Here is a 19,444-nt window from a genome sequence, read left to right on the forward strand (position 1 = left end):
CGCAACTTAACCATAACGTCCCTTTAACAAAGTTTTTTCACTGAATTGCATAGGTTTTTAGTAGCGCAACTTAACCATAACGTCCCTTTAACAAAGTTTTTTTACTGAATTTCATAGGTTTTTAGTAGCGAAACTTAACCATAACGTCCCTATAACAAAGTCTTTTTACTGAATTTCATAGGAGTTTAGTAGCACAACTTAACCATAATATCCCTGACTTTAAATACATGTAACATAGAACATACTGAACCTCTAGTTAGTGATTTCGATGTACGCGGACTACCGCCATGTCCGCGGACATATCGAAAATCTGAGCGTAGTGAATGTAAATTTAAATAGTGTGCTCCATTTCCCCTTTGAGGTTGGCTCTGAAAAGAGCCGTTTTTTTTGTTTTTTTGCAGATGCTTGACAGACACCTGTTATTTTGTATTTATTTTCTTCTTTTTTTCTTACTTTACTCCTAAAATCTTCACATAACCTTCTCCAAAGCAACCCTTACATTCCAAAACAGCATGGCATTTCCCATAAAAGATAAGGAAAGCCATCTTCTTTAAAATAAACAGCATTACTGGAATCAATATTCTCATTATTACAGAAGAACATACCAGCTCTAAGCATGAAGGCACACATGCCTCGGTTGATTAAACACCTAGCATTGTTTTGCTGAGGACAAAAAACTGAACTATTGTCCCATATTGCCCTAGGTAGTAATCCAGCAAAAATTACTTTGGCATTTGGAAGGATGTTCATTACTGCTTGAACCAAGTGTTCCAAATCTGCCAATAAAGTAGGGGCACTGACATAGCCCAAACGGAAAGCACCATAGTGCAAAACTACCACATGGGGACTGTTGATCCTGCCCATATCTTCACAAACTTGTACAATTCCCTGTACATTGCAATCAGGCACAGTGCTCCACACGACCTCCACTTCTTTAACATCAAAATTCTTTGCAACATGCCTGCATTGAGCATACTGTTGTAAACCATGCACAAACATATCTCCGAGCACCAACACCCTGACTTTCTCCACTTCTGCCATCTTCACTACACACAGTCTCTTTCAACACAAATCCACAACCTCAACATCTGATTGGCTGATCCCTGCAGTCTTCTTTCCATCCTGGATTTGCTGGAAAACCCCGGAAGTAGCACACCCTGTCCACGGACAGCCGCGGATCGCGTAACTCTTGGACAGCCCTTCTACCATTTCCACTTCACTATCTGTGCCATTCCCTCATTGCATACAGCTGAGCAGTCACACAATACGGAGAACGTCCTCAGAACACCCCCATTTTGTATATTTTCGAACATTTCAGGACACCGCGAGTGTTCTTACAACACATGCAACTTGCCAGCGAACAATACGGACAACGTCCTCAGAACACCCCCATTTTCTTTATGTACGAACATTTCAGGACACTGCAAGTGTTCTTCTGGCTCAGTCTTTTTTCTTTTGCTGGCATATCTAGGCCACATGGTTTTCTTCAGTAACAGTCAGAAACTAAACATTGTATTTTATTTGTAGACGTATCCTACAAGTAGGTTCCTATAGTAATTCCCTTAGAGTCCAGTCACATCATATGAAACATATACATAAAGGAAGACACAAGCTTTAAAGACAGCATTATTTTCAAGCAAATAAATGATTTCTCTGTTTCAAAGCTGCTATTTACCCTATGTATATGTATATTGGTATGTGTTCTTGTCTCTTTCTGTTTTCTCTATAGTAATGCAATTATGTAATACATGGGTTTTATTAGCTATTTATTACATATTTCACAGTACACAAAAATATATTAAGAAAACAATTATCATTTCATTATTCAACAGATTAACATTACGAATATTATACCTTCATCTTGTACGCTGCACACAATGCTATGTTTCTGCATTAGTAGCTTAGTATACTAGATAGAACCCCATAATAGAATGCTATTTATATCAATGCATCGTTCAAAGCACTAATTAGGGTATGATATTTATTGCAATGATCCTTGACACTTTTTTCACAACATTATAATAAGAATCCCTTGTACACATATTTCATGAAAAGTACATATACATGGGATGTCATCAGTGATGTCATCAATGACATTTGTGATGTCATCTTTGATGTCCTAGCAGTGCACGGTGGTGGCGCGAGTTATGGTTGCTTAGCTTACCATAACTTGGGAATTTCAGGGGTTTTTCGGTTTTACTTGGAACCATAACGTCCCTTTAACAAAGTTTTTTTATTAGCACGCAAACAATATACAAAGATGGAGTGTATAAAGCAATTTCTCAGAGATGGCTGTACACAGAATGTTGCAAACTAAGAATTTATGGTCGTTTACAGTGAAGGTCAGCTGCTTCCATTTTTTGCTCGCGTGCCGGAGAGGCCCACGACTCGCACTATAAGGTTCTATTGTTTTTTGACCTTGACGATAAGGATGAAATTTCTGAAACGAAACCACTTTTATATATTATATCACTATGAGAAAGATCGTTGGCACAGACGGAGTCGTATTTTGGGACTGCACTACGCTTAGACAATGGAAAATGGCAATATAATGTAAGTAACCCTTTAGATTATTTTATACCGGAATATAATAACAATAGCGTGGCGTTAAAGCCCGGTTAAATTGTACTTATTCCTTCAATGTGGCATAGTGTTTTCACTATCAACGCCGAATTGGTCCCCTGTCGCTTAGAGGGCTCTGAAAAAGGCAGAGGACAGAGGGTGGGTTAATGGGAATAAGTTAACATACTCTGTTGCACTATCCTTGCTAGCAAATAGTTTCACGCCCTAATAAATAAAATGAATATTTTTAATGAAGATCGGCTGGTGAGACTAATTTATGTTTTTTAAAACAGGTATGTCCTCCCGTACTGTGAATGCCACGATTTTCAGACCCCGGCTGACGGATTTTTTAACTGCCAGGTGCAGCTACTTCTAAACAACTTCATGACCCTCACCATTTTATGGGACATTCGCCAAGGACCAATATGCCCGTACGCGGTACTAGCGGCTAGAAGCAACATACCAACCATTATGGTGGTCTAATGCCTCGTTGTTGGAACAGCCTTCCGATTATCAGTGCCACCATACTGCTTATTTTATCATAAACCAACACCCTGTGTACTGCAAAGGAACAGCGCGTGACTCAAGATGAACTTTTGCAGATCGACAGCAAAGACAAATGCAAATCGCTGAATATTCTCTAAACATTTGAGGTCAAATAAAAGTACTTTACGAAATATACAATCTTGCTGTTTGCTTTTAAATCACAGTTTCATATTCCGAATTGTGGCGCGCTGTGTTGTGAGATGATCTGTGTTGTTTTCCGGGTTCTGTGTAAAGTCGCGTAGGAACTGCAAAGGAACAGCGCGTGACTCAAGATGAACTTTTGCGGATCGACAGCAAAGACAAATGCAAATCGCTGAATATTCTCTAAACATTTGATGTCAAATAAAAGTACTTTACGAAATGTACAATCTTGCTGTTTGCTTTTAAATCACAGTTTCATATTCCGAATTGTTGCGCGCTGTGTTGTGAGATGATCTGTGTTGTTTTCAGGGTTCTGTGTAAAGTCGCATAGGACTGGAGACGACTGGGCGCGTTTGGCTACGCACCCTGTACCGTCACGGAGAGAGGCGGGAATATGAATGCTTTGTTAATGTCAGGCTTAGGGGCGGGAGATATGATTTAGTGTCGCAAAAGCAGGTCAGCCAGGTCGATGGGGCAAGTTATATGATTATCACATAATGTCGACGCACAGCAGCCTGATTTATCGTTTGTTTAGTGGACAAAAAGTCGGGTAAGGGCCATAAGAAATTGTAATGTCAACGGACATTAGGAGGGTTCTTATAACACTTTCAACCTGACAACGAACAATACGAACAGCATTCTCAGAACACCCCCATTTTGTTTAATTGCAAACATTACCTCCACGTCCACTCTTCCTCGCCCCAGTACTTACTTCATGGGGCCCCTGCCTCCGACACAGGACCTTCTTCTATTTCTTTAAATTCCTATAACTCCTCCCCCACATCCACATCACTCATTTTCCTATTACCAAGCCGGAGCATGGGACCTTCCCCGCAGGGAGGGTGAGGAGGGTCGTCAGTACTGTGACGAGGAAGAGTAGGACTAGGAGTAATAAAGATTACCGGTAAGTAATCAGAGCATTTCAGGACACCGCGAGTATTCTTAGAACACATTCAACTTGCTAGAGTACAATACGGACTGCATCCTCAGGACACCCCCATTCTGTTTATGTACGAACATTTAAGGACACCGCGAGTGTTCTTAGCTCAATTTTAGCTTGCTTGCGAACAAAATGGACACATACTCCGTCCTCAGAACACCCCACCATTTAGTTTATATAGAACATTTCAGAACAGCCGTGTTGTCCGCAGACAAATCGAACACAACAAAAGCGTCTAGCATATAAAAAAAACAGAACATTGAACTCCCCCACCCTCCCCAATTACTCTTACACACCAACACACTCCACTAAATACAATGTTTAATCCAAGTTTAACCACGGTCGTCCGCGAATGCAAGATGGCGGGCACCACAGAACATCTGACGCGCTTCACACACCACGCCATCCAATCAGCGAACACGTCGGGTGTCCGCGGACATCGCGCAAGCCGCTCGGCCAATCAGGGCACTGTCCGCGGAGCAAACAGGGAAGTCCGTCCGCGAAGCGAACAGAGATATCACTAATTTTTTTGCCTTACATTTTGGTAATTTTAAAAGAAACTACCTGACGGATTTACACCAAATTTGCAAGAGCACGCTTTCGGGACCAAGCCCCCGCTCCTGCCGCAAATTTGGTGTAAATCCGTCCAGCGGTTTGGGCTATAGGTGTGCGCAAAAACATTCAGAGTGGGCCATATACTTTTTTTGCAAAGTTTGGTGAGGATTCGTCCAGAGGGAGCGAAGTTATAAGCTACCCGAAAAATGCTCTTCCTATGGAAACACCAACTTAACCATAACTACATGAACGCTACCGCGCCCATGTAATATACATAAATATATATACATATATATATATATATATACATATACATATACATATAAAAAACATTTCTTAAGATTGAGGAAAACACACTGGGAGATTTATATCACATTCTCTGTTTGCAAGGCATCCTGGGGAAGAGGAGAGATGTAAGAAAGTTGGCTTGGTTATGTTAAGTTGATTTATAACATGCATCACTGCCATTTGCGTAGTGTCCAGGCACTCACTTGGCTCTGTAAGAAAAGTGGGAATGGTTGGTTAGTGAGGGAGAGAGGGATAGGAGAGAGTTTGTGCTCATGTGTTGATTCATCCAGAACCAGGAGCAAATGGCGTCTATGTGCGTGCACTTTCTGGCTGTGCACTGGGGCTAGTGTATCTGGAAGGGTGGCTCCACTGTTTGAGTTGTATGTTGTTGGAGGGTGTTGGGTTTGTATTGGGTTTGTAGCTTGGTTAGAGAGGGATATGCGGTTTGCGTGTTTTGGTGGGTTGTTTCCCTAGCCCTCTGCGCGTGTGGTAGGTGAGAGATGTGGGGTGTGGAAGAGGGGGTGGTTAGTGGGTTTCGTGTGATCTCTGGGTATTGGATAGCTATCTTATGGATTCTTCATTCTGTATTCATCCCATGTTTTATTTATTCTGGGCTTATGGTTTGCACAGGGGAGAATTAAGTGAGGTTGTGGTGGTCTACTCATTGGGGTGGTAGTTGTATCTCGGCGAGTTGAATAGCCAGGTTTTTAGTAGTTTTGGGAAATGTAGGTGGTCTTCCGTTGTTCTTATTTCCTTTGGGATAAAATTCCATAGTATGGCTATCAGATAGGAGAAGGCAGTTCCTCACAATGTTATTTTCTCGTAGTGTCTTGTTTCTATTTGTATGTCGTTGCTAGATCTTAAGTCCCTTCACGGATGGTATCGGGTGATTTATGCTTGGAGGAATTCAGCTCCAATTGTCCGTGTAGTGATTTATGGGCAATGCGTTTCTTTACTGGTAGCCAGTGTAGACTTCCCAGGGCCGTTCTGAATTGGTCCCTTCAATTTAGTCTCAGGGGTAGTCCATCTGCAGTATTTTGGATGCATTGTAGGTTTTTGGAGTGTGGTTCAGTCATTCCTAGGTAGAGACTGTATACATAGTCTATCTTTGATAACACCAAGGAGATGATTGAAAAGTTCTGTGTGGGGAATTGAAGTAAGGGAGGATTCCTCTTATTAATCGCAGGAGGTAGAAAACATGTTTTGCTATTATGTTGACTTGTGGTTGCAAAGGGAGACCGTTGTCCATGAGGATTCCCACATCTTTTATCACTCTGATGTCTCTGGTTGGGGTCCCATGCTCGAGGAACAGGTGAGGGATGTTTGCGTTAGATTAACATCTCGTGTGGAGATCATTATTTCTGTTTCATTGGAAGTGGTTTGTCATCCAGGTGTTCATATCGGTGATACATTTATTGGGTATCAGGTAATATTTTCCAACCAATAATATTGCCATATATATGGTCGCGGGGTAAGGCCATACGTGAAATTAGTGGGGATAATGTATGGGGCTATCGGGACGGGGGATTTGCAGGGGTGCCCCTCCACTTCATTAAAAAATGATGGGGGTTGCAGGGGTGTCGCCCGCAGGTTCCATGCCTTAATATCGCCACAAAAATATGGCAATATTGTTGTGGGAATATTAACACATGGAACCAATTATTGGGGGTGTTGTCATTGCTGTGGTTGGTAGGTAGTTTGAAGGTGAGTTGGGTGTCGTCTACGTAGTAATACCTATCCGTCTGTGGGTTTTAATGAGTTTCATTAGATCAGTGGCCAAAGTGGGCGGGAGCAGTTGGGAGCGATGCACCTCTATTTTTTTATTTAGTTTTACTCTTCTTATACTTTTATTTGAAAAAGAAACCGTTCCGTAATGGTTTTGTTTTAAAATAAAAGTATAGGAAGAAGTTAAAACTTGCACTTTCAGTGCACTGCACTGAGCGTTCCCTTAAACAGCAGGCACATGTGTTTGGGGGTTTGTATTGTGCGTGGGAGGTGACGAGGCGATGGGATTTTTGGGGAGCGGGGGCAGGCCAGTAGGGAACATAGTACCACTACTTCTTTTCGTACACTTCGACAACGGAATTAGATGGGTCATGTAAATGTTGAAGAGAAGTGGGGAGAGGCTTGATCCTTCAGGTACACAGCAGGTGATGTTTTTTTGTGTTTGATGTAAATGACGGTATGTAGGTTCTTTTAGGTTGGTGAGAAGAGATTTCAGCCTTTTTAGTGCAGAGTCTTGAATACTGGGTTCCTCCAGTCTTTTAATTAGAGTACTGTGTATGGTCGTATTGAAGGCAGCTGATCTGTCCAGTAGAATGAGGGCCGATTAAGTGCTTTTATCTGCGTTTATATTTAGGTCATCCCATATGGAGAGGAGCACCGATTCTGTTCCTCTCATGGGTCTGAAACCAACCTGGGATTTGGCAAGTATTCCGTTGCTTTCTATATGATTGAGCAGTTCTTTGTACCCGTGGTTTTCGACGTGGTGACTGGGAGAGAGTGACTAAGAAGTGCAGAAATCTATGGAACCCACGCAAATGAGGGCCATGGTCTAGAGGCCATGGGAAATATCTAGAGTTCCATGTAGGTCAGTCAATCAACGTTTAGATACTTTTGTTGGGGAGTGTTGTCCGGTGAGGCCTGACCTGGGAGTACCTAGCGGCTGTTGTGTGTCATGTAAAGTTTGACCTTCTATGGCGACCCTGTTATGTTCATACATGCAGTTTACACACTGTTATTAAGGTCTTGGTTGTTTGGCATGGAGTGTTTCATTGTTTCAGTGGTACAGAAGTATGTAGTGTCAGGGTGGAAGCTGTAAAGTTTTGCCCTTCGGTGAAGCAATGTCAAAGTGCACTACCACAGCTGCCTTTCATCTGTGTACCCAGTGCATAATGATGCCCTTGGGCTTGGGCGATTTACAAATGCAAATAAATTAAATAAATAAACAAATAATGAAAGCCACTAAGACATTTGCAGAATGATTAACAGTTAGCACATTTATACATAAATTGTTAGTGGAATAGCATAACAAATCAAATGTCAAACCTGTCAGCATGGGAATGCTGCAGTTGGGATATGCTTGGTTGTTATATGTATTTATTACATTTGCATAGTGCACGAAAACCCGAAGGCGTCAAGGCGCTGTGAGCAAAGGCATGGTCACAGATACGTACGGATCAGGTATGCACAGGGGATCCATGTCAGATCATCTCAGTTAAACAGAAATGTTTTGAGTCTTTTTCTGAAGATAGTCAGAGAGTATGCCATTGTGAGGTGGAGTGCGAGGGTGTTCCAGAGTGCAGTGGCTTGTGGGGGGGAAGCTGAATCCTCCTGCTCTGGTTCTTCTGAATTTAGGCATAAGCAGTTCTGGTCACTCTGAAAGAAGTTGGTTTGGTGATGCGCTCTGAGAGTTATGGGGGCGCAGTGTGACTGATGCAGTGATGGGTAAAGGTGAGGATTTTGAAATATGTACGGTCCTTCACTGGCTGCCTATGGGCATCTCTCCTGGCTTGGGAGATGTGGTCTGATTTTCTTAGGCCCAGGTTACCTTTGGAGGTGCCAGCAAGGAGGGAGTTGCAATAAACCAGCTTGGAGCAGATGGTGGCTCGGGCGATGTGGATGCGAATGTCGATGGAGAGGTATGGGTGGCAGCCGTTGATGTGTTTGGCGGTATATGCTCATTAGGAGGCGATGGCGTTCACATGTTTGGTGAGTGAGAGAGTAGATTTTGACAATTGGGTAGACGGCAATGGTGTTATTGTCAATGGTGAAGTAAGAGTATTTGGGTTTTAGGGTGGCTAGGTGGGCTGGGTTGCCGTCGAGAAGGAGCTTAGTTTTATCGTCGTTCAGCCAACTCCTGTGCGTCACCATTCAGGATTGGTCAGATTCATAAATGCAATTAACGTTGGCGGTGTCTTGGTGATGGATGCCGGAGAGGGGATCAGGATCTGGGTGTGATTGGCATAGTTGGTATATTTGATTTGGAGGTCACAGAGGAGCTTGGTAAAGACGTTGTATAGGTAGGGGAGATGCATGAGCCTTGGGGGACCCCACAGGTTGCAATCTGGTGTGTGGTGTGTTGACTGGATCTCCTGATACCTTACTGCTGCCACCTCCTGAGGTTCCCGCTTTCCCTCTTGTTTCCAGACCCCTGCCCTCCTTCCTCTCTCCCTCGATCCTCTTTCTCCCACTTACCTTCTAGATCGCCAACTCGCTATTTAAATCCTCTTGTGACTTCCTCCAGACAGCCACCTCCCTCATTACTGGCCCCTCGAGTTGGACTAGGACCAAGGGTCTGCAGCTGTGCAGCCAGATTATGCAAAAATTTGGATTGGTTCTCATTAATTATGGCCTTTAGATCAGGTGTGTTAGAGTTTTGTCGTACCGCAGCTATACAAGCTACATCTACCATCTTGGAACAGAACCGTGGGAGTTTTTGCACCTGCGTGTGAGTGGAAACGTTCAAGGGTGGAGCTGCGTCTGCTTCTCTAAGCACGATGAGTGTTTATAAGTCGCTATCTGCTGGAATGATGCCGTCATAAAACGTTTTTCCTCCACCTGCTGGAACATAGGTAGGCTGCATTGCAGTGTTTCTCCTGAGTATTATTTCGCAAAGCACTGGATTACACTGGTGGTCAACCTTCCCTTCCCACCTAAGTATACATCTCAGCGAGGGTGATTCGCATTCTGGTTATATATGTGGTGGGGCTCTGCGCACTGGCGTGCTCTAGGTGGGGGTGATGTGTGGATTCTTCCCATACCTCCCCCAGGCCCATCACGCACTAGCTTTGTGGATGCAGCAAGCCACCTTGGTTAACCCACAAAATGTCTCCAAAATAAGCAGGGAATAATTGTCACACAGACCATCTCACCACAGTCCTTCCAGTTGCTTCCACGCTCCCTCTATCATTCAATTGGTTCTTCCCACTTTCTCACTGTTGAATAGATACATTGTACACAGTGGCCCTCATTACGACCCTGGCGGAGGACCATGGTGCAATTTGCACCATGGTCCATGGCGCAGAGCTGCCAACTCCGCCATGGGGGTTGGCAGACTTACCGCCCCATTCCGACCTTGGCGGGGCGGTAAGTCCCCAATCCCCATTTACCCTTCCCCATTCCCATTTTTGCCCCATAGGGTATAATGGGAGTGGGGAAGGCGTTAATTACGCCACCGTAAATTACGGTGGCGTAATTAACAACAGGTCCCGTAGCGCCATGGATTTTTCCGCCCGGAAAAACCAGGCGAAAAAACCATCATGGCGCTACGGGAACTCGTAGTAAGGCGGAAAGGTACGCCATGCATTACGCTGGCGTAAAACCCTTTCCGCCAGGGTCGTAATGAGGGCCAGTGTCCAACAAGGATCACAGATGGCCGAGAAGCATGGACGCCATTACCCTTTGCTACCCCTGGCACTGCCTTTGCAACCCCAGGATCAGTGGTTTCAATGGAAGCATCAAAGAGAGAAGGAAAACAAACATGCCCGCAAAGCACTGGCATTCATTTACTTAGATATATTAAAAAGGCACCTATTTTGGAATGCTCAAACGATGCATCAGATATGGGGCACACACATATATTTCTGTTTATGCTCTCAGTTTTACTGCTGAAAGACATTGTGCAATCGCACCTGGAGTGTTCCAAGTGCCAGATGGAATTACCAATAATGATCTCCGACCCAAATAACCGGACAGACTCAAAGAATATGGCAAAGTGCTACTTTATTATCAGCTCAATCAATTAGGGAAACCTGGAGAATGATGAATTGTAGCCCAAACACTCACGATAATAATTTGATTATACAAAGGCTTTATACCTCAATATAGATCAGTTAGGACATCATCCTACGTGGCAACTTCAAAAGTCTATTGATGGGAGGAATTGGTTAAGGAAAGATATAGGTACCTATATATCATGTAGGGGTTAGTGTCATTATTGGATGCCCCTTATCTGCTAAGCATGCCTTGAATGCCAGTGGATTGGCTTCTGCAACATTGTATAATACACTGCTACACAGACCCTCATGATTGCTTGGCATACTCTCCCAACCTTGGACTTTCAGCTTGTTAGCAGCACGTAAGCAAGGTATTAGTAGATTTCTACGAATACATTTGGCCAAATACACACCAATCATGGGGAGCGGCGGTTGTGGGAGTGTCCCCCGCTCACCATGATCGGTGTGTATTGACCTTGGGAGGTTGCGGGGGTGTCCCCCACTTCCTCGATATTGGAAGCGGGGGACGGGAAAAAAGGAAAAAAAGGATCCTGCGGCATCAGAGCCGACCTGCGTTAGAGGGATGGATCCGACATGGCAGGGCTGAAGTGGCCAGGTGATGGGAATCAGGTAAGTGGGGAAGAGGGGTGGCGGGTTGGTTTGACTGCGTTTCAGCCTCTGAGAACTGATCGCATGTGGGCTGTTTTTTTCAGTCAGTTTGCCACGATCAGTTCTCAGGCGGCCAAACGTACCCAAACCCGTAAGCAAAACGAAACCCAGGTGCAGAGAACGTTAGACTACTACCCTCTCGCCCAATTAGTCCATCATCTCTCATCGGTCAGGCCCCAACCAAAGGTTTCTTCATTATAGTTGACCTTGCGGACTGTTCTCTTCTCTAGGACTTTCAAGGGAGTGTAGGTACACCACTATCTTAGTTTGTTTTTAATGAGTAGGCATTGTTTTAAAATTCTGAATCACGTGTGAGGAGGCCACGATCTTGTCCATTTTGACCTTTTTTTTAGTGCTATTCAATTAAACTAGGCTGGGTGTCATTACTCCTCTTGGCTTTTCGAGATTTGGTTGCTTTACCTCACATATGCTTTCTACATCCTTGATTGTCCAATACGTGTCACTTACAGATGTTTTCTTCTTTGCTTAATCTACGAGAAATGTGTCTTACGTACATGGCTTCTCCTCTTGGCTCCTTTTGTGCCTTGCAATTATTCCTTGATGTGGCATCCTTGATCCCAGGCCAATAGATATTCTTTGTTCCTCGCATGAAGCGCCTCTTAACTCTGCAGCCCTGGACTGTCTCTGAGGTAGCTTGACTGGTTTCAACACGAGTCCGGCGTCCATCTTTTCATCATGGCAGCTTTAATCGCATTATATTTTCTTCTGCAGTAAGCTTCTATTTGCCTCATCTACCTTGCGTTTCTGTGTATGTACATTCACTTCGTCTTTTCTCACTTGTTTCTTTGGTGCACATGAGTTCTTCGTATTTGATTTCATGTTTCTCTTATTACTTCAGTTACATCTTTATTCAGAAAGTATTCGCATATCGTTTCAGTGCGTCCTTGTGTCTTCTCTTCATGATGTTACTCTGCTCTTGCTGATTTTATTTACAGCTCTTTGGGTACATTCAATATGGTTGTCTGAGTGCATAACGTCTCTTGTATCTTCAATGTGGAATTGGGACGATACCTGGTGTCATGCATAGTGCTCTCTTACTGCTGTTCCAGTAGGATGCAGGTGAGGGTGCGGCACTATAGATGACGTCTACTTCTGCTACACTAGAACATAAAAAATATAAAATAACAAATATTAAAGTGTTTGTTTTTGGGATACTGCAATTTTTTAAGAAACATTTTGTGTTGGTTATCTAATCTTTTTACTGCAAAAGATTAACAGCACCAATTTATACTGCATTTATTTACCTTATTGTTTCGCAAAATACATGGTAAGTTTTAGTGAGGCAATATTGGAGATGCTGGGGAGGTCTCACAATCTTCTGGATAACCACTCACTTTCTCACCTGCAGAGACCGAAGAAGCCTCCTGTAGAATCTTTGTCTTCTTCTCCTTCTTTGATTTGGCAGTCCGGCTGCCAGAGAAGAGATAGGGTCTCTCGACGTCAGAGACCATCGCGCATGTTTCGATAGAACAACTTAAGCAACGTGGACTTTCTAGGAGAAAACCCAAAAAGGGAAAAAGACTTTAAGGTGCAAAACAACCCGGATGCTGTATAATCCTCCCGGCTATCTGTGACTGGCAGAGTTCCAATGGCGACTGAAGGTATAGCGAGGTAGCAGGAGGGCAAATCTCCCAGTATCGGGAACCCAGGGTAATCCAGTAAGTGAAAAGTCGGGAGTAGCTGGGGGGGTGGAGCGGTAGAGCGGAGAATGCTGTGCATGAGACAGGGTGTTGAAAGGCATCCAGGACAGAAAGAAAATAATCAGGAAGGAGCAAGGCGGATAGGAAAGAAAGTACTAGCGTCTCACCCAGGAACTGGAACAGGAGGATTGCAACGCGGGGAGCTGCAGTTCCGTTGCAGCAATAATTTGGGTGGTGGCCATCTTGGAAACAGCTAGACCGCTACCGTCCCTGCAGCCCAAACATGATGGAACCACTACATTAGTCGCCAGCATCTGCATAGATTATGCCGGCCCGACATGGCAGACGGGAGGTCTCTCCCTATCGTCTCCTGTTGTTTTCACCATGTAAATTACCACAAAGTCATTTATTTCATTGAAATAACATGGAACCCTCCCCACATTTCCTGGGAAAAAATGGGAAAAAAACTGTAAAAAATGGTTGGTTAAACATCGGGCTTCATCACAAGTACGGCGCTACGAGTAAACATTCTGGTGCCGCATCATTACTGCACCGCCGTATTACAAGTCTGGGGGTAAGGTGGAAGATAAATACTCCAATTTATCACCAAAAATGTTCAGAATCTGTGGAATTACCACAGGTGGGATTACTGCTGGCGGTAATTTTACCAAAATCCCTAAGTAGTTCTATGGACTCTGCACTACCACCACTTGTAATCCCGCAGTAAAACCACAAATCCGCAGGACCAAGTGGGGTAAACGGCAATCGAGTTTGGTGGATAAGGCGGAATTACCACCAAACTCGTAATGTGGCCATTGGGCCTCATTCCGAGTACGGCGCTAACCAATGGCGCTATTAACGCCTTGGTTGACGCCGTACCCGGACCGGCAGCGCCTTGGTGGATGGCGGAATTACCGCCCCATTCCAAGGTTGGCGGGGCGGTAATTCCCCATTCACCAAGGCTCTTCCCCATTCCCAAATGAGCCCCCATAGGGCTCAATGGGAATGGGGAAGATGCAAATAACGGTGACCGTTCATTACGGTCACCGTTATTGGCTGGAGGCCCCTTTGCGCCCTCGACTTTAACACCTGCTCAAAGCAGGCGTTAAGGGCGAGGGCGCAAAGGGAACCTCGGAGTATGGCGGTAAGGGATTACCGCCACCGGTCTCGTTAGCGGTGGCCGCTGTCCCTTTCCGCCATACTCGGAATGAGGCCCATTGTTTGGTAAAAACACTTAGTACCATATCGTCACATTGCATGTATTTAACTCAATGTTTGACATTTCCTGTGAATTTATTTCTTTAGTGCAGGTGCTGCTAGGAGAACAGAATTAAGCAATAAGCCCCGAGGCGTGTGGCCATTACTGAGTCAGGTAATGCCCCGGGGCTCATGCTATTAGTACCCCAGCCCGCAAGACCGGGGTACTAACAGCTATTTATTTCTGTTCCGAAACATTGCAGCGTTTCAGAACAGAAATGTTTCAGAACAGAAAAAGAAAAAAATGGCTGCCGGGGAAAGGAAAACAGAGTCCGTTTTCCATTTCAATGACGGCAATTGGGGGCGGACGCGCAGGGGACAGAAATGGTCCCACCGCGTTTGCTCTCAAAAATGGAAGAAAAAGAAGGTAAGTGGGGCTGGGAGGGGATTGTTTGGGAGGTTAGAGGTGTAGAAAACACTTACCTAAATCCCCGGTGGGGGAGGATGGCAGCCTCCGGCCCTTCAGAGTCCGTTTTCCCTTTCCATGACGGCCATTGGTAGCCGACGCGCTGGGGACAGAAATGTTCCCAGCGCGTTGGCTCTCTAAAATGGAAGAAAAAGAAGATGAGTGGGGTTGAGAGGACGGGGAGGGGATTGTTTGGGGGATAGGGGCATGTGGCAAACACTTACCTAAATCCCCAGTGGGGGAGGATGGCAGCCTCCAGCCCTGCAGAGGCTCGGAATGGGGATTACCCTGTTCCAAGCCTCCTCATTGGCTAAGGAGCTGCCATACCCGCCTGCCGCGGAAGTGAAAGAAGTGAAAGCTTTGAGGGTTTCTGTGTGGGGTATGGACTGGGTGAGGGCCAATCAGATTGTAACATTTTGATTGACCCTCGCCAGGAACTAATAAACCATATATGAGGCCTCATTAAGAGTTTGTCTGTAATTGCAGAGGGATTAGCAGCAATGTTGGATACCATTACCACCACTCAGCCTGGCAAATTTACTGCTAGATTACTAGTGACGGTAATGCAGATTTAGCCTCTTTATTTAGTCCACAGTACTTTATGGGGACTTTGCATATTCACAGCAGGCAGTAATTCCATCAGCAGTAGATTCTGCAGTTTTTGTAAGGAAAGTGACCTCCACATGACCTCAAATTCGGGAATTTTACAATGCAGTAAAAGTCTTTGTAAATCGCTACCGCCCCCCAAAAAATGGCAGCAACAGATTTACTGCCATTTTGAGCTGCATTACCAAACTTGTAATGAGGCCCAAATTTGTCTGAACAATTCAGCCACGTCTAGGAAAGGATTTGCACCACATTCATCTGGGTCCACTAAAAGCACCAAGAGCGACTCCACTTTCTAGAGCTTCTTATACAGTGTCTGCTGTTAATGTGGTATATCTGCACCCACTGTGACGTGAAGAATCTTGAACTGGGGCAGGATTATTCATTATTTAAAACACTGTTTTTTCAGGCTAACCCCCACTTTGGCACCCCGCGCCAGGTGAACATTTACCAAACATGGAGCAGCAAGAGGAAAACCCTGCTGAATACTGTCCAGGTAGGGCCTCTCGCTATCTCTTCCTTGGAGTATCCTGATAGGAAGCTGCCTGTACTGATAGAGGCAAACTGTTCTGTTTATTTTGTGTTCCCAGACTTGTATTAGTGATCTCTTCTCTTTTGCGCCCATTTTCACAGGAGGATACCACCCAGTGACGAAGGGGGAGGTGTTCAATGGAAGATACCAAGTCATGCACAAAGTTGGGTGGGGATATTTTTCTACTGTCTGGCTCTGCCGCGACATAACGTGAGTAAGACAGTCCCACATATATGGAGTATAAGCTATGTTATGTTATGTTATGTTAACAGGCCTTTTCACTGTGCCAAATCACCACGGTAGGAGTCTCAGACTGGCCAGGCTTGTCCATAGCGTGGCGTACAGTGCCCGTACCAGTAGCATCCAAACCTTAGTCTGCTGGAGGAAAGAAAATGAGCATGGGGAAGATGAGCGATCAGGAAAGCAGATAAAAGATGCTAGAAACACAGGAGGTAGGAGATGCAGTGGTGAAGAATGTTTTTTCATAGCAAGTGTCTATACGTCCATCCTGCTATCTGGACCACAGTTCTGCGAATGAAAGGAGGATGTCTCCTAAAGTCTTGTGATAATTGGTTGAGGTTTTGGGCAGATTTGAAGAATTGTAAGTTATTACACAATATGATGTTGGATGAACGGTGGGCGGGGGAGGCTGGAAAGCATGCTCAAGTAATCCTGGAGGTTTGTTGGGCTATTTGCCCAAGCATCCCTGTACATAGCGCACCATGGCACAGCGGCGCATTTGCACGTCTCTGCACCAAGAGGGATTGCCCCATGCATCGATATCAGAGCTTGGGTCACCATAAAATACTCTGATAAAGATGGCAGTGCGGGTGGGGACAGAACTTAGTTTGTGCCAAAATGTAATATCATGCAACTAATATGACATATTAAAGGGGATTAACAGAAACGCAACTCTTTGATCAAATTCATCATTGTAACAAGGCACTTCGTAAAAACCTCCATTACCCGTCTAAGCAAACAATAGATGTCTATGTGTATTGCCATCCTACAGGGTACTTAGGGATGGTTCTTACCGGCAAGTGCCCCTGTAAAGTCAATAGAGCACTGGGTGATTGAATGGCCCAGATAGGCTGTGGTCATGGTTCTTACGGCCCACACTGAAATGGGACAGGAGCAATCTATAAGGAAACAGTTAATGAGGTAAGTAAACCCCCCAAATCCCCATCAGACCTAAGGCTCTGTCCAAAGCTGGGTTTCCTGTATTACATAAAATAAAATGATCTCACCTATTGTGTTGTCTTCATATGGATGGAAACAGAGCTGGGAACAGTGGTCGCACCCGGGGAAGGGTGCTCAGCCAATCAGGTGGCTGGAAATAGGGGTAAGACCACACAGTGCACCTCCTGGATTTTCCAACCACCCGAGGACCTTCCCTAGGTGGTGCCATCTTAATTGTCGGGAGTCAACACAGAGCCTCTCCCTGTTGCCTCCCCATGCCTCCACCCTCCTCCCACCCATCTGAGACATCCTGCACCCTTTCCACACCCCCCTCCCTCCCTTCCCACTTACCTGCAGAACCGGAGCACAAAACGCCCCTTCCCGTCCTTGGTGCCCACCATGAAGTCCCATTTGCATTGTACAACCCCGACGCGGGTAGTGATAACTTAATTAAACACACACATCTTGTTGGGCAGTAGTTTCCTTCTCTGACCGCAGGATGTCAGATGCTCACCCCATAATGTTTGCATCTACATTGGAGCTGAGCATTCATATCAGGAACTCTTTCACACATGGAGTCCTCAGCTCTATATAAAGACCAGGGGCCTCATTGCGGGTCCAGCAGTAACCCTGCCAATGCTAACGGCGGGTTGCCTCCTGACTTCCCGGTGCCGCCGGGCTATTACAAGTCCAGCAGCCGGGAAGTCAGGCGCTGGTAATTTTGTTAATCCCCATTCCCATAGAATCCCATAGGACTCTATGAGATCGAGGACACGGAAACACCGGCACTGTTGTTAACGGTGCTGGTGCTTCCGTGATCAGTCTGCCTACCATGACTGTTGTATCGTCGGGAGTACCTCAGGCCGCCTCACTCACTCAACACACACACAGACAACTGGAGACGTGTCTGTTCGTGTCAAGGTCCCGGCGGCAACTGCCGTACAGGACCCGTTTATTACAAACGCGCATGCATGAGCCCAAACGAGGCTTGCGTATGCGCACACGCACGTTCCTCTGTAGCATCCCTCCTTTTCTTTAAACAGAAAACAACCAACAATATATAACAATATATAACTTAGCAGTGACTCATATATAACTTAGCATAGACTCAACGTGAGTAGTGGAACCCGGGCCGCTGCCGGCTCAGTCTCCTGAGTCCATGATATAGTATTTGAATCGCGCAGGTGGTTGTCAACCTTGTCTGGTCGGGTACCGACTGCTACTCTCGGATGTCGGCAGCGGAGCACCCTCATTGTGTGCTGGTTCTTCTGTTCTCTCAGCTTCTGGGAGACATTCCCTTGCTCATGGCCCCGAGGCTTCTTCCTAGGGTCATTCGGCGAGAACCGGGTCCACCTTCTTGAAGAAGGATTTGTTCCTGGGCACAGTTCCTCTCGTGTTGGCCGCGGTTATCATCGACCCTTTCACATGTGTCACTTTCCAGGGTTGTGGCTCATAGGTGAGCGGCAGTTTACTCTCCGGGTGGTGGTTCTTGACCAGCACGGTATCGCCCACTGTCACTGCCTTCTCCTGTAGACCTCTTCTCTCGCTCTCCTTCTCATTCCTGACCGTTCTATCCTGTCTGACCGGGCGTCATCGATCACTCCTGGCGCTCTCCCTTCAAGCTCCGGGAGTAGCCCTCTAGGCCATCGTCTGAACAGTGCCTCCGCTGGGGAAACTCCCGTGGATTGATGTCGGGTTGTTCTTTACTCCTGTAAGAATTCGAACAGGTTTCTCCTTGGTTCTCCCCCTCCATTCGCAGAGATCCGAAATGTCTTATTTAAGGTCCTCATAAACCTCTCTGCCTCTCTGTTCGCCTTGGCCATAGGGGTGTCAGTTTCCTGTGTTGTATTCCCCTCTCCTCCATATATTTTGCAAACTGACTCCCCATGAACGGTGGTCTGTTATCCGAGCATAGGACAGTTGGAAATCCGTGGGTCGCATACATTTTCTCTAGGGCTAAAATTGTGTGGTCACACGGTGTGGATTCTACCAGCTCTACTTCGGGATAGCTTGACCACTGGTCTATGATGGCTAAAAAGTACATTCCTCTGCCATTTGAGCCGAAATCTGCGTGTACCGTTCCCCACGGTTGTTCGCTCCTGTCCAAGGATTTTATGGGGGGTGCTCTTTCTGCTGGACTTCTCCTCACATGTTCATCTACTCTCTCCTCCAGGTCGGGAATCCACACTTTTGGCCTCAACCTCGCTTTGGTTTTTGCAGACCCTGGTGACCGGTATGCGCCAGTTCCAGTACCTTCGGTACGAGCGCACATGGGATCACTATCTGCCGGCCCCGTAGGAGCAGGCTTCCTCTGAAATCGACAGTTCATGCCTCACCTTCCACAGTGCCTGCAAATCCCTTTTCGCTCTCAATTCTTGCCTTGTG

The 19,444-nt window shown here is 45.6% G+C and overlaps 1 protein-coding gene across 1 annotated transcript in view; it reads left to right on the forward strand.

The window, feature by feature from the left end:
- LOC138566189 (SRSF protein kinase 3-like) overlaps positions 1-19,444 on the forward strand; it is a 244,358-nt gene that overhangs the window by 75,289 nt on the left and 149,625 nt on the right. Inside the window, exons 2-3 of the mRNA XM_069643232.1 lie at positions 15,758-15,844; positions 15,982-16,090. Of these exons, the coding sequence (XP_069499333.1) occupies positions 15,805-15,844; positions 15,982-16,090 (149 nt within the window). The 5' untranslated portion in view covers positions 15,758-15,804. The remainder of the gene's footprint in view (positions 1-15,757; positions 15,845-15,981; positions 16,091-19,444) is intronic.

Source organism: Ambystoma mexicanum, chromosome 2p (genome assembly GCF_040938575.1).
Source record: "Ambystoma mexicanum isolate Mex_15411 chromosome 2p, UKY_AmexF1_1, whole genome shotgun sequence".
NCBI lineage: Eukaryota > Metazoa > Chordata > Amphibia > Caudata > Ambystomatidae > Ambystoma > Ambystoma mexicanum.